This window comes from Bombus impatiens, unplaced genomic scaffold, assembly GCF_000188095.3.
Source record: "Bombus impatiens unplaced genomic scaffold, BIMP_2.2 scf_0739, whole genome shotgun sequence".
In the NCBI taxonomy this organism is placed as follows: Eukaryota; Metazoa; Arthropoda; class Insecta; order Hymenoptera; family Apidae; genus Bombus; species Bombus impatiens.
In genome coordinates, this window is record NT_177158.1 from 1,237,516 (window position 1) to 1,260,817 (window position 23,302).

The 23,302-nt window shown below is 32.5% G+C and overlaps 1 protein-coding gene across 1 annotated transcript in view; it reads right to left on the reverse strand.

The window, feature by feature from the left end:
* Positions 1 to 23,302, reverse strand: part of LOC100748346 (Kv channel-interacting protein 1) — a gene marked incomplete at its 5' end in the record, with an annotated part of 41,307 nt that overhangs the window by 3,937 nt on the left and 14,068 nt on the right. Inside the window, 2 exons of the mRNA XM_012390195.3 lie at positions 6,736 to 6,948; positions 17,823 to 17,896. Coding sequence (XP_012245618.1) covers positions 6,736 to 6,948; positions 17,823 to 17,896 — 287 coding nt within the window. The remainder of the gene's footprint in view (positions 1 to 6,735; positions 6,949 to 17,822; positions 17,897 to 23,302) is intronic.

A 23,302-nucleotide genomic window follows, 5' to 3' on the forward strand; every position in this document is an offset into this window, starting at 1 on the left:
AAAAATTAAAAAAAAAATTTTTATTCTATATTTTCGACTTCTTTTTTCGCGTAGAATCACACCCTTTCCGCTTGTACCGCCAGTTACCAACCACCCTGTATTTATCTATTGTAATACGAAGAGAAGTTCGGGAAACTTCTTCATTTTACTATATTTTGTCCTGGAAGCTCAAATAGATTGAAATATATTATACTACGACATTTAATTTTTACAAAACATTATACTGCCTTTGAATACTCTTCATTTTTTGACAATGTTATCCATGAAATTTATTTTATTCTAATTATTCTAAAATACTTACCATAACCGATGACCACGGGGCAGTTAACGTGTTAGAGATCGAAGTTACGTTAACGCAACATTTTATTTGTAATTTTTTTCTCATGAATTTACATTATTGAATTCTATCAAATTTATATCGTAACTATAAAAAGGAAATTTAAGAATCTGTGTAACATTTTCCTCGTTATTACTTCATGCTCCATCCAGATCTTACAATTTTATGAAATTTGGAGAGAGCAGGTAATTTTTTATCACGTGCGAGCGATAATAATTTCATAAGAAACTTTATTATCGGTATGTTTCAGTTTTTAATGCGCTGAAGATATCTGTTATTTTATGAAACTCTTAAAGTCAATGGTATTTTGTAAAATTTCCAAGTTTCCTTTAACCCTTACAAATTTGGTAATTAATGATGTTAAACGTCCGAACTAGAGAACGTAAACTTTTGCGTAAGTGGTTAATGCTTTGACTGAATGTAAAGTTCAAACTACGTTGAAACGTTACACACCATGCTGAAAACGTCGGTGCTCATTAGTATTCTAGGAGAAATGGTTGAAGACAAAAGGATGGTATCTGCAAAGCTCGTGTGTAATTCGAGAACCGTGTTTCGCAAACTGCAGAAATCGAATGCCACGGATACTAGCTTATTGCTAATCGATAGTACGCTGTGTTTATACAGAATTTCCCCTGGATAATGGAAAGTGACAATTATAATAATCACGCGTCTCATATATGTAGCGCGTAAGTCTTACAAAATTAAAATTAAAATATCCTTCAAACTTTGATTGTAATATATCGAATAATAATATTATATAATAATATTAATATAACAATAATAATATAAAATTTCAATAAATTGAATTGACCTGTATATGTATAAGTATCATTTTTGATACGATTAAAAAATAAATAATTTTATTAAATTATTAAAAATCTTATCCAAATATAGTTGAGTTCATTGATTTTGGTATTTTGAATAAATAGCAATAATAATAATTTATTTCATTTTGACGTGGATTTTCTTAACGTAAAGCTCGACTCGCTTACGATTTTTTTAATCGCACACTTTCTCGTCCGATTTTCTCATTCGTCCTTCCTTTATTCTTATGTTATCCTTAACCCAGTTACTACATACTAAGAGTTACAGAGCACGCCAGAAGTTCTTCCTATTCTAAAACTATTATTTCCGTCAGCAGCCCCTATTGCTAACCGTCTGCTTATTGCACCTTTTAATCTTGGGTATTTCTTCCACCATTTCTTTCTTCGTCTCCTTCTATCCTTATTCCTTCCTGCTCCTATCTTTCATCCGTCAGAATCTTTTCTACACTCGTGTTGTATTCTTTCTACTCCGGTGCAGTCTACCACCAGATGTTTTAACGTCCCAATATCCTTCTTGCAGATTTTACACATTCTTTCCTGTTCCGACCTTCGATATTTGTTCTCCTCTTCTACGTTTCCACATGTCACTTTAACTGTGATGCTTTGGTTTCCTCCTTCTCTGTTTTCTTTAAATAGCGAGCTGGCATTTTGACATCTTTCACACGCTTATACAGAATAAATATTATGTACATCGAGTGAAAATTAATACGGAATATTTTAGTTTTCAATGATATAGATTTACTTTAGAAAACTAGAAGGAGAAATTTAATAACAAGCTTACTTCGGACGTTGCTATTAATCATGGTTCTAAGCTAACACTTCATTAAACTTGGTAGATATTGTGTTGTGTTGCAGTCAGTATCAGTTTTCCCAAGTAAAGTTTTCTTCTAATGACACGCGAAAGCTCTAACGACACGTTATTTAATAACTGTTGTTATTTAACGACTGGTGTTGTTTAATAATTTTAAGTAAAAAGAGGATATCGTTAAATTGGCAGTTTTAAAAGAAGGTCGTCGAATTATGAATATTGACAACGTATGAATATTATTAGTAATGTGTATTTTATTTCATGTGCTTTATTGGCGAGGTAAATCGAGAAATAAAAATTTACATTCATCAATTTGTGCATTGGAATTCGTATATTGCATTTTATCGTGCATCATTCAATAACGTAATGGACGCCGTCACATTTATCGAAACGTAGGTTCTTCAAACATAAATTCAATATTCATATTATATGATGTGATACTCTTTAATCAAACATGTTTTTAGATTTCATTAATTAGAAACGTATAGACTTTCATAATGTAATTTCCTGCGATAAATTAAGAAGCTTTTCTTACTTTAATTTACCGTTTTGTTCGTACAAGATTTAATAATTCTGCGAACAAATAATAATGATATTGTTAATAAGAGAAGAAATAATTTTGAAAATGGTTACCGCGCTTGAACGAACATTTTGGATGTAATTCATTTTGAAGCATTCGCTAAATTTCGAACACAATCAAATAGCAAAACGGATAATATTCATCTTTACTTTAACATTGTAATTTTATATTCGTGTTATTAATCCTACGGTGCGGCATTCTGAGATCCAAACTCTAATATTGTGGCAACAGTGAATTGGCGTTTTCAAGATCTTTCACTATATTTGACAAAATCATGCCCTTAATGGTTAATAATAAACTCAACTCTCTCATAAATATAACATATCACTTTAGGTAAAATCAATAATCTACGATTATTTAAAATCTCAAAGTCTTAAAATCTTGAAAATATCTCATCGCGCTAAGTAACTGATTTAAATTTATTTGTGTACATCATTGAAGCCGCTTGACCCTGTTTTTAAACATAACATGATCCGCATGTTTGGCTGGGCGTAAAGAGCTCTCGAAAGCTCGGTAGCGGCTTTTAGAAACAATGGATCTGATTTAAACCTCGATCCTTTCTCTATGATCTATACGTTGCTCATTTTTAATTAAAAGTCTATACGGAGTAACGAACGGCGTATGGCGTGGCTCACATCAGTTACATCTGCTTTCTCACTGATTAATTAGCACCGATTGAATCTACCGCACCACGAAGCGTCATCGTCGTTTGTTGAAACCCGGAATCGTATACCGGAAGGAGAAAGAGCGCCGATGTGACAAAGGTGTCGTCGGAGTTTCAATGCTATTTGCTATTTCGTTATTAGGATTGTGAATTTAGTCTGCGTACATACGTATATACGCTTATGTATTGTCAACGAAACAATTCTTATACAATACAACTACAAACTTGTAGTATAATATCCTTTTTGCAGTTTCTTATGGAAGCACAATACCTATAAAGAAGTACAGTAATTCATTCGGACACGTTGGACAGTAAAGTGTACCGGTATTGGATACCGATGAAGAAAAGTAATCGATAGAAACGAAATATCAACCACTTTAAACTTCGTATTCTTCTTTTGTATCGTGGAGGAACAAACTTTAAATTGGCAATTCCGTGTTGCTTCTGTCCTCGTTTGTCGAAAATGCAAGAATACATCTGTTTTGTAGGTCATAGGAAAATCGAAAAATTAGGTGTTGATGTATAAGAATATTTCTAACGTCCGTATCTCATGTAGATTTAATAAAAAGTCAATAAGACTATCGGAAATAATGCTAAGAATATGATAGCAACGAATAAATTGCTAGGATTCATATAATTTTTTCTTCTCTAGTTCCAAGCATACGACCATATACTTCTAAACTTACGTTCGTTCTTGTGTTTTTTTCTTTTTTCACGCTTAATATAAATATGTAAGAATCGATAATCTGGTTATAAAGAAAGTAAAAGATATGGATATATACTTTATCTCCAAGTTTCATTGATCTCGCGTCGAATGAAGCGTTTATATTCCTGAATTTCATAGAACTAGTGAACATTTTGTCGAATGAACACGGCGAAGTTCGGTAGCTTTAGCAACAAGATTCGAAAAGTATAGACTACGAAGCGCTTAGAGAACTTTGGATATTTAGTCAGTGCACGTCAGTGCATGTTTTGCAATGCGATTTCACGTTAGAATCGTACTAGTTTCCTCGCCACTCATCCCCCGGTTCGTGTTTGTTAGTTCTCTTAGCTCTTTGTGCATATATGTGCATGCATATGTGAACGCGAAAACCGGTAGTCGTAAACAAGCCGTTTACCCTTGGATTTCGTACGAGCTTTGCCAATAAATTCGCGTTACCATTCCTCGTGGCAGAAGTTTAACATTCATGACGTTTGCGCATAAACATGATCAAGCTACAGCAAGCACTCGAGACGAAGATTGGAAATTATCAATTGATTATGCAACAAATAATTACAGTATTTTATCGTTGAATTGCTTGTTAATTCGTTTACTCTACGTACATATACAGTGGCTCACGAAAGCCACTTCGAACTGTGAACGCTTGTAGAAAATTTTTATGTGTATATCGTATGTACTGTATGAAACGTTCTAAGATTTCAGCATCACTGTAATGAGAGTCGAATAATATCGGCAAATTCTAATAATATCGGCAAAAAATTCTAATAATATCGGCAAAGCTTGAAATAATTCTGAAAGAAAACAATATTTAGTGATATTTAGTGTAAGTATACAGGGTGGTTGGTAACTGATGGTACAAGCGGAAAGGGGGTGATTCTACGCGAAAAAAGAAGTCGAAAATATAGAATAAAAATTTTTCGTTTGAGGCTTTGTTTTCGAGAAAATCGACTTTGAATTTTCGTTCGGTACGCGTGGGGTACGTTATAATGGATCTCACTGTAGATCGTTGTCTCGATGGAAAAATTAAAAAAAGAAAGAAAAATTAAAAAGAAAAATTTTATTCTATATTTTCGACTTCTTTTTTCGCGTAGAATCACCCCCTTTCCGCTTGTACCATCAGTTACCAACCACCCTGTATACTTACACTAAATATCACTGCTTTAACTGTATGACTATAAACTTCATTTTGCAGTTCAATTTATTGCAATGCAATCTATCCAATTTATTAAAAAATGTTTCCATATTATTATAATGTAAATTGATATAATAGAAGATAAATAACAAGTTTAGTCTCTTTTAGTTTTTAACTTGCGATTAGGCCATTTTCGTAATTACTATGATAATACAATTATGTTACGTATTTGAAAGATTTTCTAAATATCTGGACATACACGTGCTTTGATACACTTACTTGTTGAGTGTTACTCTTGCTAATTAGTAAAAAAAAGTATTAGTAAAAAGAATAATTGTAATAATGCTATGATATATTTATCTTTCCTTTTCGTAAGATATTTAGTTGAAATTGAGGACATCTCAAGACGAAGGATAACAGAAACTCCTTTCTGATAAATCAGTGGTATGGGGTCCGCACCAAAATTGTCTCGCTGAAACGAATCCTCCTTTATTCGACGTAGAAAAAAGATAACAGAGACAAGGGTACGAGTACATCATCGCAGACATTGTCATTCGCGGCTAACAATGTGACAGTCGCTAAAAAGAAAGGCTTTTCCTTGCATCATTGAAATCGACTGGATGCTTTACGAGCACTCGTTTTCCTTCGTCAAAGTGAACGAACAAGCTTGTCAAAGCCTGTGAAAACTTTCTGTCTATTGTTACCTTCTACGATGAAAGATCATCGAGTAGCTCATCGATTTTCTAGCTGTCGCACTATACCAGCAACTCTTCAATTCGACAAATTAATTGTCAACTATATAGGTTAAACTGTTTGATGTACTTTGTACAAAGGTAAAAATCAGAATTTCTTGTAACACGATTGTACGATGTACAGTGAAGCGTACAATGTATACTTGTAACAATTTCAAATGAACGTGTTCAAATGAGAAAATATTATACTGTTATTCGATCTATGTTCGAACATATATGTATCTGTTCTCTTTAATTTAATATTAAAGCGAACAAAGTAATTTCGACGCGAATGATGAATGTACAATAAGAAGAAAATAATTATAACTTTTCTTTTATAAAAATTTCTATATACGTAGTTCTCAGACAGTATAGCTGATGTTTTACCAGATGGTCTATGAAACGAATATGCTTTCGATGTTCATGAAACATGGCACAAGAATAATGTTATATGGAGAAAATTACAGGAATAGTACGTACAGATGTAAGGACGTAATAGCTGACAAAATTTCATTTTATATTAAATAACTCTTAAGAAATGTTCTAAAGTACCGACTTGTGTTTTGAAACTTTGAGATTCTGTACTTTACTAACTGTAATTTAACCGCAAGCAATGTTCTTCTTTGCCGCGAAAGTTTTTTAATTTAATTTATCGCGATGTATTTTAAAATTGCTTTTTGATTTACGATATTTTAAATTGCGCTTTATACCGAGTTTTATATCGAATCGTTCTCTAGGGAAGATTTATGAATTTAACTATGTACCAAGGGTTGCACATTAAGTTTCTAATTAACGTATTGGTATAATATGTAACATACGAACACAATAATGTAACGTAATGAATTACCGTTGTGCAAACTTTAATCGAACTTTAATCAAAGTTCGCGCATGAATATCTGCACGATAAGGAAATCTGCACAATAGGGAAAAATTCATACCTGAAACATTCGATCTACTTTCTCTCGCACACCCTCATGGTCCATATTCGGGTCAGAAAATTTTCCCATCAGCTCGTATACAGCTGTCACGATGTCCGTCATTTCCTCCCTTGTGATGCAACCGTCGCCATTGATGTCGTAAAGGGAAAACGTCCAGCGCAGCTTCTCGTCGATGGAACCACGAGACAGTATGCTGAGACCAGTAACGAAGTCCTGCAACATCGGAATAAAATTGGTCTTTGCTGTATTAGATACGACATCTCGTATATTGAAATTGTTCGCTGTTTCGTGCACGGACAAAATATCCATAATAGAGAACGAAGAGGAGAAACAATAAAATGATATGAAATATGAATATTGGAAATCGTGCAACGTGCGTTAAATTAACGTACCAGAATATTCAGAATAGAAGTCAGTCTATAACTGTTCCAACACAAATTTGAAAAGTTAAAGTATAAAGATTCGCGTCATAGTTTAAATGATTTTGATTAGGCACGATGATTATTATTATAAACGATTACAGTCATCCGTCTTTCTTTTTATTATCTATGAAGGAATTTTATTTATTAAAAACAAAAGTTGTCTTCGTTATTCTTGGCTCTCGTCAATGTTCATCAATATTATTGATCATTGGTACAATTAATATAATCGCGCTTCGAAAAATAAAATTTCGAAATTGTTGATATAATCAGTTGCTGCGTTACGAATATCATAGGAATTGAAACGCGATGAAATATTAACGATAGAGAATGGAAAAGGGAATAAAATACGACGAACATCGTTCGTGTGTTTAATTAATGAACGAGAAGTCGATTTAAATAGATTATCGTGGATTCAGCTTGTATACTTTAGTTAAAATTCGATTTACACCTTCATTTCGATTGGATGATACCATGCCATGACTGCAACTAATGGTATGTCGTTTAATTGGGAAAGCCATTGATATTTAGAGTTCTCTATCACCTAGGGAACTGTTTTATTGAAACAGCCCATTACGATGAGATTTAAAACTTGTTTTTCTATCAATGTTTGTAGATATATTACACAACGATTTATAACAGATCGATCGGCATTGTTTATTGTATTTAAGTAATTTATTTATTAAATTCAACTAGTTATATTATTTATTGCATTGTAATTATATTTAATCTTCATCCATTTGTTTGCTCGTACGCGATCTCGACTTTGAATCATTTAATTTCAAGGTATTTGATTTTAATTTGTACAATTAATGTTGTTTCCACAGTAAAATAGACGAATTTCTCTATCTTAGAGGCATGAATATTTTCGTTTTGGAACAAGAATGTAAAACATATCGAATCATTCACCGTTTTATACGCGAGTTTTGTCATTACCCGACTATACGCATTATCGTATTCCGCGTTACTGATATCGCACAAAAGATAGTGATTAAAATAATGTTTTCGAGTTCCTCTCGCTCGATACCAAAAGATAGATGTAACGAGAAATCCATTAACGTAACAGACGTTGGTAGCCGCTGTATCGCTTTCGTAAAATTTCGATTTTGTTCACGCGAGAAGGAGATTAAATCGAAATCAAAGTGTACACGCGAAAAGCCCATTTAATCGCGCGATAATTGACTGTCCGACGATAACGACAGATACTACATCGTCCCACGGGTAATAAACTTTAATGCCAGTTCACCAACTTACGAACCGGAAACTCGCCACGACGTGAAAGCGTACACTGCTGCTCATAAGTACGTGGACAGCTTGCAGGATTTTTATTAACAATACGCGAATGTGTTACTAAAATATGATGCACGAATTAGCGGTAAATTGACGATGGAAAACGACATTTACAATCTTCTTATGAAATCAATAGACACATTAACGATCATAAACATTCACACATTTTCATCGATTTATAACAACACTATGTGGATTTTACCAAAGCGTACGAATTAATTTAGTGAAAATCAAGAGACGTTAATCACTGTTATAAAATATTGATTTGTGCATTGTTTCATTTCACTGAAAATCGATAGATTCTATGGAAACTATCTTCGCTATGAGATTCTACCAAACGATTTAAGCGGTTTCTCTGTGATGTGAATATTTTATTAGAAAACTCAAGTACATATATTGAAACTAAAGGTACTAGAGTATTCTTTTGTTTTCTTAAAGGAAGGTAAACACGGAGAAGGTTCGTTTTTGTCACGAGTTGCTCATTTGTAATTTTCTCATTAAATTTCATTCTGCCAAAAGGGTTGAAATACATTGAGCAGAAAACCAGGAAGCCAAAACGTCGTTTTGCTTGGGAAAAAACGAGCCGTGGATCGACGTTGCTTTGAGTTCTACGTTTGTAACTTTGCAAATAAATTACGTTCTGTACAAAATTAAAATATATCGAGCGAAAATGAAAAATGTCAGAGAATTATCGCGGTAAATAAAACGTGGGCGTTACGCGTACAAGTAGCTCGAACCACAGGCTAACTATTTCCAATGCAGACGCAATAATTATTATGGAAATTCTAGCAGAAGTTTGAATGGCGATAGAAGATGGAGGAGCTGGCTCGTAGTAGCTTTCGTCTCTGTTCCATTGTACCACTCGTTCACGCTTGACTTTACGCCGGAAGAGAATGATTGCAGCGACACTGTGTCTCCGTTTCCGTACGCTCTACATATGCGAAAGCGCAATTTCGACTACACTCACCAAGAAAAGTGGGCATTGACGTTGCATGGCGTTTTAAAATAGACCAAGCGTTTCGTGCTTTCAGCGAAGTTTAAATTATCACAAAAAAGGGCTTCATTAAAGATCAAAAGTGTGAGATCGTTTAACGTGACACTGTAAATATTTCTAGTTAGTAGACAATATTTGTTCTGCGTGGAGAATTAATTTCTCGAAAATTCTGCCGGTATTCTATGATTCCAAAGTTATTTTCATTATAATTTTTATCTCGTTATTACTTTCGATACTTTCAAACGAGCTTACGGATATATTAGTTTAATTAAAACGTTCGATATTTATGTATAATTTTAAATACATATTTATGTGTCTTCATTCGCAAGGAAGTATAACATGATTTGATAATTTGTATGCATTTTTATGCATTCATTAATCGTACGTCATTTCTACCTGTGTCTTTAAAAATTAATTTTAAATCAATAATTTACTTTACCCCTAAACATACGAAGAATTCCGCGGTTCTTTTATCCAGGAGAATCTTTTAATTTTAAACGAATTTCCTCCTTTCAATGAATTACCTTTGCAAAACGGCTTAAAGAGACAAGCACAAGCTCATAAATACTATGATTAAAGAGACCAAAATGGTTTTCCCTTAATTTTAAAGGATACCATATCACAGTACGAACAGTACGTTGTTAGTAACTTCTTTATACATTAAAGAGATGTATTCGTCGGCGCTGTTAGCGTGGCTCATTTCGAACAGCATAGAGAGCAAAGAGCACTAACGGGTTCGAGAGATGAAACGAGGAAAGCGAAAGATGAGAACAGGAAGCGGATTTTTTGCAAAATTGAGAGAAAAGTTTCGTAAAGAGGAATTACGCAGTCGGTTCAAATTTTATCATATACCGAGAAATTCACGTTGAAGTTCGCGTTTAAGGCCTCGAATTTATTTTCCCTATGAGTATAAGAACAGCAAGTCGTTTATATTTACGGGCAGTATTTTGTTAAAAATAAATGAGAAACTAGAAATGGGAAAGGAATATGAAAATCACCAAGATGAAGCAAAAGATTCTAATTATCACGTATCTCACGATGGAATATTACGATAGTGGAATTTTTTTAACGATGTATAAAATAGATTTTGAAATAACTTTAATGTGTATCTAAAATGATTTATGAATAACCCGCGAATGAAATTTATCTAGTGATTTTGTAGTCGATATGGTTGAAATTCAATATTTCAAGTTGTTAAAGGAAGAAAAACAGTATGGAGTTTAATTATATATTCGAAGCATTTGCTGTCTATTAATCATGAAATTTCGTTCTATGCTTCCGACTTATTATTTTTACATAGAATTATCCTCTTCTCGGTTGTATTAGTAACAATAATCCGTGTAAAATGAATATTACACATTGAACGTAAAATGTACAGTGGAAAAGTATCACGTTTCTGAGTGAATCCATAGAACACCGGGAAAAAAGCGTGTCTTGGGAAGTGCAGTTTGTTATAAGTTGTTATTTCAATTGGTTCGAAGGATATGACTTCAAAGTGCAACATTTAAACTGCAAAAGATACTGAATGGCAATCGAATTTCCGGAAAGGTGGTGACCTACTTTTTCTTTGAAAATACGCACGCCAGTCTGGCGATAGTGAAAAGGGAGAACGCTGAATCAGCGTTTATCATTGAACAGAATGCAGGTGTCAAAGCTTGGAGTAGGTCAGTGAAGACCAACGAACGAAAGGTACAATTGTCGCGAGAGAGAAGAGAACGTGAAATGCTTAAAATTATGCTATCTCTTTGGATAGCAATACATTTTAGTGACCGAAAAATATAGCAAAAAATATGGTAAAAATGTAAATAACAAGAATACTACGTTATAAGAATTATGCAAATATTTCCCAGATAATGATATTTATAATATCATGATTTTTTAAATAAATATCAGTATTATATAGCACTGCTATTAATCTCTATACTTTTATAAGCCATGATTCTAAATATATCAAGAATTTGTTCAATCTGATTTCATTACATGTATAATCATTAATCCTATCTAAAGTGTTGTTTCTATTAGGTGTTACAAAGATCGAAATGAATCAGTAGCAACGATACTTAATCTTAGTTACGTACAAAGTTTAAATTTTCATGGACCTTTCGAGCCGCTTTTCTATCCTTATTTTGCACTTTGTATCGCGCTTTTCTTTGGAAACGAGGCTTTTTACGTGTTTCTAATAAATCTTCATTTGCGTTGATCAAATTGTCTGTTCCACGTTTACACGACGCAATATTTTAATACAAATTAGTACAAAGGAAAATAATCGAAACTTCTAAATTTACTTGTAATATAATTTAAATAGTTTACAAAAAAAGTGTAGATATAATATCGTATAGATATAAAAAAAAGTATATAGATACCACCTATCATCTGCACGATATCAGCGCAAGGGATAATAAAGTTTCAAATAACAAAGTTACGAAGTATAATAAAGAAAAATACATGAAAAACGTGCTTCATAATACGTTGTTACTCGGTTTGCGACTGCTATTCGGTCATATTCTAGCCACGGGAACGCTTTCATTGAAGTTTTGATTATTACCAAGAGACACGTTATATTGTCTTCTACATGTCGTCGACAACTTTATGATACGAGTAAACGTAAAAAGCCAGGCAGCCTCTGCCTCGCTTATGAATAAATTGCCTTCGTGCACCAAGACAAACGAAGTAATTTGTCGCGTACTTTACTCGATGTCGCGCATACAACGTGCTCAACTTTGTAATAATGGCTTCGACATCTTCCAGTACGAAGTAATTGAAAACTGTAAAAAGAATTAATAATAACGCCCTACAACACGAGTCACGCCGCGTACACGCCACGGCCAAAAGCACTTTGGAGTTCATGCTCATGGGACAAATTGGATTAGCACACGCCTCAATTATGGCAAATTGAGTTACGACGGCGTTTTTTCATTCGAAAGCAATCGATGGAGAGCGTTTCGTGCGTTGCACGAACCAGTTAAAGATACTCGATGTTCGAGTTACGGGCATTTTGCCGGATCGGAAGCAGACAGTTGTAACGTTGTTTGTTTCCGCGTGTTAACCCTTTAACGTACAATTTTTTCCAATCTAACCGGTCAAATGTGCACAATTTTGTTTCAGTGGAATTGTTCCATGGTTATAAACTAATATATTCTTTTGTATTGTTAATGCTATATTTTACGTTTTTTTTTTATATAAGATTAATACTATAAGGTCGAGATGACCCAGTTCGATTATACGATAATATCTTGTAGTGATAAAAGTAAAACATTGACCTATTTGATAATGTCCCTGTAGATATACTATAACAGCATCGTTGAACGAAACTTTTAATGGTCAATGGTTAGGAAAAGGTGAACCTGTGACATGCTTCCCGCGATTACTCGACCTATGGCCTTTAGATTTTTGTTCTATGGGGTCGTATGAAACTGAAGATGCGTTTATATGGAAAATCTAATATACATAAGCTGTTGAAGATGACCAACGAAGTTGTTGTTAATATAGAAGAATGTGAAAATTAGTAATTAACGTGCAGCGTACTAATGATTTTGGAGGTCATCTTATAATAAAAATTTCAACCTCGAAAGATTATGAGAGAAAAAGAGGGAGAGAGAGAGAGAGATTATAGGTGACATAATTAATTTACTAAAAAATTCACTATGGCATAAATTTTAATTTATATTTCATTTCTGTTATACGCTTATTTCAATTCGTCAAATTCAATAATTGCGAAAGTATAATTACCTTTGAGATTCACTGTATATTCTATTATTTTTACAAACCTTTATCTTGCTCTTTTTAATTTTCGCATTCTTAATAAGAACGTGTTTGCCAACTTTGTTTTTGCGTAAAGTGAGCTTAATAGCGAACATTAATTTCCAATTTGAACAAGGCTGTATAGTGAACGTGTAGGCAAATAAGCCTGTAGCGTAAGTAAGCATTATAACGCCGAAGTAGGAATGCCTTGGTCACAAATATAGGAGATACATTCGCAACAGTCCTAATCGCAAACAGCGATGCTCGCCGGAATAAATAGCGATTGTTGATTTAGGTCTTCGTGATTATGCCGCCAGCGATTTAACGTTGAACACGATTTCGATTGAGCTTAAAGGACAAAACGCATTGAGTGGTACATTGTGAATTTAGTCATGAACGTCTATGCAATGGATGATTATTTAACGAAAATTGAATTTATCGATCAATTGAAAGACTCATTCTACTTAACCGGTACATAAAGTATGTATCTCATTTGATTAGTATTTACATTCAGTTATAAAACTTTTTTTAAACGATTATCGAGATAAAATACAAATGTATTTTATCATAAATATCAAATTTCTTATTTTTACATATTAACAAAATATAACTTTAAATTTGCTCAGTTTATTTACACATTTCGAGAAATAATTAAAAATTTCGAAATTTTACATTACATTATCTCGAGTATCTATGTTAAAAACATACTTAGTTATTATACATTGAGGCTTTCTAAAACAATACGATTGAGCTAAAAATCGGTGAACTCATTTTTGTCGTCTCGAGGAAAACGACCGGTGTAGAAGCAAAATGTGCCATCGAGTCGAAGATGGAGGAGTCATGTCGTGCTGAGATAAAAATTTCTCTACAAAAAGTATCGTACCGTAAAGCAGTAACGGTGATCTGCACGCGTTCGCAGATTTTAGGGTGAGCTCGTAATGCGATTCGGCTCGATAAGGACGTGTATTACCCGAAAGTGTTACTGGACCAATAGCCGTTCCAGTTCAAGATAATGTATGTCGTAGGATAAAGCTGTCTTCCCCTGGTCAATTTTAGAACTGTGAAAGAAAGCTGGGAACGATTCTTTGAAACGACCTGGTGAAGCATTTATATTCTGTTCTTTCACACGCGAAATTTTACAACGTAAAACTTTTCTAATGTCGATGTATTATTAATATTTGAATCTTCTTTCGTTGGTGAAACGTGTGACAAGAAGGAGAAAAATGTTATTTCTTTCATATGATCTCGATGTACTTGATTGAAAATTATAGTAAATTCTCAGACGTGATGTTAATTTCATTTGTCCTAAAACAAGAAGCTAACATTCTATTATGTTGAAAAGTTATTCCATAATTTTGGAAGGATATTCCATAATTTTGGAAAGTTATTTCATAGGACATTCTGATAAATTTGTTCGATCTATTAACCGTAGAAAGTTTCCAGGACGTAAAATGTCGACTCAGGTTTTACTTCTCTGAAATTGAAACATTCTACTTTTAAAGAGGAAACTATGTTTCGAGAAATTTTAATACCATCGAGCAAAGTATTGGAGTTTGCATTTCACCTTTGCAGACAAATGCACAGCGGTACGTATTAAGAGAAGAGATTTCCGATTAATTCTTTCGAAATTCATAATTCTTTATCTAGAATTTCATCTTAATTATCGAATTTCAGTTAAATTTTAGTCAAATTTCTGTTAAAGAAGATGTGTCAGCTGATATTCTTGGATATTTTACTAATATATTACCATCTCATAAATACCAGTATAAACATATATTGTTCAATTAAATTACCTAATTAAGCGAGAAAAGTAGAATTGTTAATAATGTCAATTATTAATATTAATAAAAAAAGGAAAAACGAAAGAAAATATTATTATATAATACAGAGCTTTATGTAATCGAACCTCGTATGGTCAAGACATACCGCAACGAGAACACAATCCATTTTCGATTGTTCGCCATTGTCAGAGCAGCAAAAAGGGCGGACGCTCGAAAGTTGACTTATATTGTTCTATAAACAAGCCTGTATGTACGTGGTTAAAGAGAATCTGATAAAAGGAGTTAATTAAAGGAGGTTGGACGTCAAAGGCTACTGTAGAAGCTTTATTGTGTGCCGAAGAAAACGAAAAGAACAGACGGGAGAAAATGTTTGCGACGTAAAAAGCTACTGCAATGTGTGAGCTTCGGGCAACCCGAGGTTTAATTACACAAGGTACATCTTCAGCCTGAAGCGTTCAGAGATAATTATGTTAGTTGGTAATTATCTTCGAACGACTTCCCCTCAGTTTTCTTATTTCTCGATTCTCGAAATAATAAACAGAAGAGGAGGAACGGCTGCACCGTCGGCAAATTAACCGCGAATCATCGATTAATTGGACTGCACCATCGATTGATTGGAAAACTTAGTTAGATCTATGGTGCTCGTTAGTGGCATCCTGCTAGTGGCAATTATCGTTAATCTCCGTCGAATATTTGTTCGAAGCACACTTGCCAATTGAACGGTGCGAATGGCTAATTGTACAAGGGCGACAATAATTCGCGTGATGAATATGGGACGTTGAAATGCTTGCTTCAGCGAGCGATGCATGAACAACGTTTAAGCATCGGTCATATGGCGCTATTATGTGTAATTTGTATCGGAGCAAAGGAAATGGAATTTTCTTTATCGCTATCATATCGATTTTTATATTTTGCATATTAATCTTTTCATTTTTAGTTCGTTCGTTAAGGTATTTGTTCTGCGAGTATAATAGCTTAATCTGACTCTACATTGTCAATTCGTTGTATGGAAACTAGGTCATTGACAATTCGTGCGAAATCACAGTCACGAAGCTTTTAGTTTTACAAATATACAAAAAACAGTTCCAACTATTCGACTTAACAGACGAACGTATAATGCAATAGAAGTAGACTTTTTAAGAGCGTAGAACGGTGAAAAGATCAGGCTTGAAGATAAACGACCCAGTTTGCCGATCTAGCGTGAAAAAATATGTTTATCTACGGAGGATTATGGGTATACTTAACGATTTTAAACGATGCATGGGATTCTAATTTATAGGAGCTAGCGGAACGCAAGTAGTTTTACTTCACGATTAATCGTTATAATGTTAAGTAACATCTACTTTTCAATATATCGTTATAATTATTTTTTTGTATTGTTAGTGTGCGCTGGAAATATTCTATTACGCGTTTAACATTATTGCGGTAAACGTTATTATGTTACTTTATATATCGTGTTTCGTTTTTGCCAATCGCGCAAATTCGTTATCGAGCAGAAATTCTTTTGTCTCGACATTGACATGTTTATCGTTTTCGCTTTAAATCGTTGCTGTATATTTTAAATATTTTAGGTTCTACGCGAAATTTATAACATATTCTCTTTCTGAAATGGTAAATATTAGGTTATATCGTTATTAGTTAAGTTATTATTTAAGAGAGTTCTATTCTTTTCTCAAACATTATTACAAAATAGAAGAAGAGAAGAGACACAAGAAACATGTGTTTAAAAATACTTGTCAATGAACGTGTGCTATAAAACATTAATCTACTAAATCTATAGTTGAAAAAAACATGTAATTTTAAGGATTCATGTTGCTAAAGTACATAGCCGTATTGTAGATTCTCTCTTATTTATCAGAACATCTATGTGAGAGAAATTATAGTGTTCTACGGTCATGGTACATATAGATATCACACTAAACTACACCCTTTACTTTGACTTCAATAAATCAACGTATAACACTTGAGTCTTTTGATGTTAATTTGTATTTGTACATCCTATATTACTGAATAAAATACATTTAAAAAATATTTCAAGTGCAAGTTTTTTTTCTAATGATAATTTAACAGTTTAAATACTGGCAACAAAGATGCGTAACAATCATTTGAGAGTATCGAAAGTTCATAATGGGCAATTCCGTTTATGCGATATCTCGTAGATAATGAGACTTTCTGTCAGTGTAATTCTGGTTTTAAATGTAGTTAACGTTGCGAATTGGTAATTTTTTTTCTAGGGCTTGTAATAATTAGATCTGAAAGTGGCTCATTTTTCCCCTTGGAAGTAGAATTGAGTGCTTTGTTGAAAATCGATCACCGTTAATATCCTATCCTTATTTGCACATACTTTCAACAGCTTTCCGAGTAACGACGCTGCTGATTGGATTTTAATTCAGTTTCAAAGCAAATTTTTCAGTGTTTACGATGAATCTCGATGCTTTCGTACTACAGTGTTTTTATTTCCATGTTCGATGAATTTTTAGAACAGATTTTTATGACAGATTTTAAAGACTCTCGAAACAAAATTCCTTTAGGTTTCGCGTACAAATATCGTATCTGTTTCTTCGTTAAATTTAGTTTTATCGCTTCTTATGTTCTTTTTTATTTCCATAGTTTTTTTTTCTAAGTTGTTTAACAATAACCACTTTTAAAGCACACGGAGTATTGCACCTTAACCGAATATATATTTTTTAAATTTTATGTTTTAATTTATTTTATTTTAAGATTAAATAATTTAATACTTTTAATCATTTGAATTTTTAAGTAAATATTGTTTAATTTAATGGTTTGGAATTTGGATAATAGACCTGCACGAGTAAATAAAGTTAACAGTAAATAATGTAACACATACTAGAACGTGCTTACCTCAAAACTGAGAATACCGCTATGATCCTGGTCCAAGGTGTTGAAAACGTAATGTGCATACTGGCTAGTATTAGCTGGAAAAGTAAATAAAGGTAGATATTTTAATCACGTTCGTGGAATATCTGTATAGTTATACCTCACCAGGAAAAATAAATTATTGCTTATGTTAATCCTTTCAAGTGCCTTCGAAGCTATTAACGATACGTTGGAAGGTGTTTTAGATAAAGACTGAATAATTTTAAGGGAAATATATATAGGTAAATGGTGCCAACTCGACTCTATAACTTCGTCTTGTATATAAATTGCAATATAAATATAATTTACGAATAACAGATTTTACATTCATAGAATTAGAAATGACGTTGAAGAGATAAAAGTGGTAACCCATAAAAAAAGGTCACAGCCACAAGAGACAAATAAAACTGTCTTCCTTAACACATTTTCCACTAACACAAAATGTCATCACTAAACGAAAAGCTACATAATATACAAGCATAGCAAACATCGATACGGACAGTATTTTAAATCTAATATTTCTAACGCGAATAATTTACAATTTTTAGTTAATTTTTTAGACGTCACCAAAATTAACTCCGAATTTCTACTTTAAAGAAGATTCGTCGAAAAGAAAACCCTTGGCAATAATAATTTTGAGAGTCTACCGAATATACATAGAAGTACAGCCTTAATAAGCACTTGAATTTCTCAGATGGTAAATACTCAGTGACCTTTCTAAGGAAACCTTTCCAGATCGTCGAATTTAACATGGTAAATTGAAACTCTACCGGTGTGCGCTAATAACTTCTACTTGTCCAACAGAAGTTCAATTCAGAGCAGAGGTTCATACTCGAAATTATTTGACGGAGATGCTACTTTATTTCTGTTAGAAGGAACACATTTCTTTCGTTCTCTTCGAAAGAAAATCGTTATCCTATCAAACAAAATAAATCGATATTATGGAAAACTTGTAGTTACAATACATGTTCTTTGAGAAAAGTATATTTTGAATAGTCTATTATTCGTAGTTTTCAATGGAAATATATGTATAGAATTTAAAGAAACGAGGATAGCAGTTTGATACTTTATGAAACAACTGAATGTTGGTAAATTTACATTTATTATATGTATATTCGTAGCATGTTCATTCAAAGTCGCTAAAATAACCAAAATAATTATGTAAAGATGAGATAAAACTTGAATGAAAATTAGATACGTATTCAATACGACTCCAAATTAGGAAAAATTATGAAAAATCATTAAAAAAAGGTTATTTGTTACGTATGACTTTGTTAATTACATTTTTAAAAAATAATGAAAAGAATTACATAACAGTTTAATAAAATGTATAATTCCAAAAATCGAACGACGATATTTTACATGTCTTTCGTTATAGGAGACTTTTCGTAGAGAAGTGTCAAGGTTAAGGAATGTCAGTCTCGTCTTTACTTAAGCAGAAATCTCGGAGGTGCTGCTTCAATTGAAAGGATTCGTCTAGAAATTAGTACTCAACTCCTTCCAGCGAATTATCACAGTGGGACTCTTGTGCTAGCACGAGCACCAGCGTAAAGCAGATTAACTCGTTAAAGTTGTCAAGCTTGTACGAATTAGGCTTCTAGAGGAAGACAGATATGCTATTACTTGATGGCAAGACAAAAATCAAAAATTAGTTTTGTGTTCCGAATGTCACCCTATCACAAACTATAAAGAGATTAATACTAATTAATTTAATATCTAATTTCAACATTTTTAAGCTTTCCGCTAAATATAAAAACTTTGAGTCCTTTAAGAGCATAATATTTAGTAGAATTTGCAAATTTGTTGATTTCAAAGTAAAGAAGTATGTACACATAAATAGAATGTATTTCGTGCGAAATAATTTACAACAACTGCAATTAAAAACAAAATCGCCTTTTTTTTCTAAATATTTATAAATTTCCTTATTTTCCACAAACTGTCCTCTTTTTTAAATACATGTATTGATCTTTGTTTTCGAGAATATTATAATTATTTTTATTCTGTTTTTATCTCTGACTGTTCGTGTTTATAGCCAATTAAAATCGCATGTACATATCTATAGGATGGTTTCAATACCTATATATAACAGGAATTGAAACCATCAAAGTGACGATATTGCTCGTATAAATGTGTATATGTATGTACCAAGTCTATACAAACATGCGATATTAAATTGGAAACAGTTATTGAACTAGATTTCTCTAAGTTACGAAACTTATCAAATTTATGCGTTTGTTGTTGCTAAATGATTCTGATAATATTTTTTATCCCATTGATTGTTTAACAAAATAGATTTAACCGAATACATTAGTAAAAATATAGTAGGATTGTTATCGAACAATAAAAGTTTCTCATAAAAAGTCTAAGATATCTTTTGTATTTCTCGAGTAATATTTATACGGTTGAGATAAGTTTCGTTCACTGTGAAAATTCTTTGGACATTTTTCACTGGAACGGGAATTCGATGCAGCGACGTTTGCGCTTGGGGGTAAAGTGGTAATATTTTTATGGTAAAAGACCTGCTCAGAGACCAAATCTTCGAAAGCAAACTCTAATCTACATTCTAGTTGCTTTCGAAATTTTTACTCGATATACGGAATTGAAAAGTAAATGAATGTAAAATTATCCATTTGGAATTGAAAATTCGAAACACAAGTATTTTGCACACATTTGATTTTTCATCTAATCTATGAAGTTTATAAAAATTAATTAGAATTAATTAAACTAACTGATGAGCTCATTATAAACTGAATCCCATCAATTTTTAAATAAGTTTCTTTATTAAAGATTAGTTGTGCTGTGTAATATGAATATTTTATAAGAGTATACTTTTGCTAGATAAATAATGGTAAAAGAGAGACATAAGAAGATATGAGAGAAAAGTATTAAGAATAGTAAAAGAAGAATGATATTGTCAAAGCAATGAATAGTTTTTTAGGAGAGTAAAAGTTTGCAGATCAAACTTACATTTTTCAGGGATTTGGGAAGTTATATTCTTTTAAAGAACGGAAATGGATATCTATTGAATACTAACAATAACTTTTTCCCCACTTGCATTTCGTCTGATATTCTTTCTTACAACTTTATACGAGTTTCCTGTTTACTATGGAAGAATTTGGGAACCATATTATAAGTTAAATTTGTTCGCCGCACAAGGATTCTATTTTATGATGAAAATAGACTTTTACTATTTTCTAAATTGAACAACGAGTCAATTTCGACTTTACTTTCTAAACAATGGTTTATAGCACGTATACTTATGCTAATTTTACATATTACAAGCTCCAAATCGAGAAACTGCACGTTTTTAGAGGGTACTTTATTATTTTATATTGTATACCTTTTTTAAGAATACACCTAAGTTTATACAATATATTTCTATTTAAAACATATTTATATTATTAATTTTTCATTTTCTAAGAGCAATTGTAATATATTATGTATTTTTTATATGCTTCGAAAAATTGTATTTCTCTTCCATTAATAATAAGGTTCATCATATTTTCACATTTTCCAATTTATAACATTACCATGCCAACGATTTTTAATTATTCTTATACTGTTGAAAAGTTAAAGTATTTTAATTGCGCTGGAAAGATCAGATTTTACTGAATAACGTGACTTTAAAACATTTAATTTTGTATATAAATTATAATTCAAAACGTGTGTTGGGTATTATTAGCTTTTCAACATTTAGATGATCATTTTGAAATGAGAATACTTTGTTATACAAATCACAATGCTCTAAGCTTTTAACGAAACGAATATCTTTCGCAAAGATTATAAAGATACTTCACTATATTTATTATGTCAATATATCTAATTGATTTCAAATTCTACACGAATAAAATTTCAAATCTATATTTGACGTGAAATATTGTATTTTTATATATTGATATTAGATGTGATCTAATTAGGTATTGTACATTATACTATATCAGACATATACAATTTTCCAAAGTTAGACAATAGTTGCTGTAAGCAACCTTATAGCGAAAATTCACTATTCAGCAAAATGGGTGGTATATCGTGTTGTCGTAAATCACCTCTTTGACTTTCGACTATCGATCCAAACCTTAGGACGTCCTTTTGTCATTGAACATTCCCTCCGACAGATCCAAAGGTATAAATCTCATTTCATTGCACGAACATACATGAGAGTTTCGTTTACCTTCTCGAAACGCTTGAGGGCTTTTAGATAAGTACAAACATGTATCTCTTTGATAAGAAGCAGGGATAGACGCTCGCGGCTGATCCTTTTGACCCTTGTACCTCCGCTAGCATTTACAACCATATATTTTTGTATTGTATTTTATCACGAAAAATTGATTGTTATTGAAAAGTATTCGATATATAGCCATGTATTATTTTCGTAATATTATAACTGTTTCTGTCAAGCGAATATTAATAACTAATCAAATTATTTTTTGAAATTGTTCGGTTGTTTTATTGGAAACGAAACAGAAATATACGAGAGTGACCTAATTAAGTATATTGCTCTTAAATTCCTACGCAAAACACGTATTTTTTATAGCACTGAAATTTTGGAATTTCGATTTCGGCAATGTGTATTTATGAAAATGTTGAGAATCTACAAAAAAATGTGCTACCATGGAAACCTTTAATTGAAATTTCAGCATGAGAAACAAGAATATATCTAATCGCTCAGTTCTGTATTTGGCTGTGATAACGAAGTCGGTGTTCTCATATGATGATGTGGCGTACAATATTTTATATAATATGTACATAAAATAGCGCATCATATCATATATATTATACGTGGAACGCAGAGGAACACAGGCGAATACAATGGTGCGAAACCCAGATTAACAGTCATAAAGTTCACTGTGCTTTGCGACGCTGTACTCGGGTCAGCGCCGATTGGGTAGCACAAGCTTCCTAATACAACATGAAAAAATGAAAAGAGAGAAAAGAAAATATAATAAGCTCTCCGAGGTTTTTGACAAAATATTTCTGCTCCACAAATTCCTGATTTAATCAACCGTTTTACTTCAGAAAGGTTATCTCATCAGGGCTGCTCCAAATCAGACACTTAGTTTTGGAAAAATGACAAACAAAGAAAAAAGAGTATTTTTCAGAGAACCAACTGATCTCACAGAGAGTTACAGGCGAGAATCTTTACGTATAGGTTTACTTTTATTCACGCAAGTTCGATTAACGATGGAATTGTCTGGATTTCTTGACATAGATCGAAAAGACACAATAAGAGACTCATGAACATACTACGTGTTGTAAAGATGGATTTGAAAATGGATTTACAGTAATCACAGAATTAGAAGTAATTGATCGAGTCGTCGCGTCGCTGAGTTATAATTTAGTCGATCGTGAAACTGAACATCTGGTATCAAGTCTGGCTGGTATCAGTAGGATCGACGAAATGTCGGAACCATGTTGCCATCGGATATAGCTTACATCCAAAAGTTTTAGGTAGTCAATTGAATTTT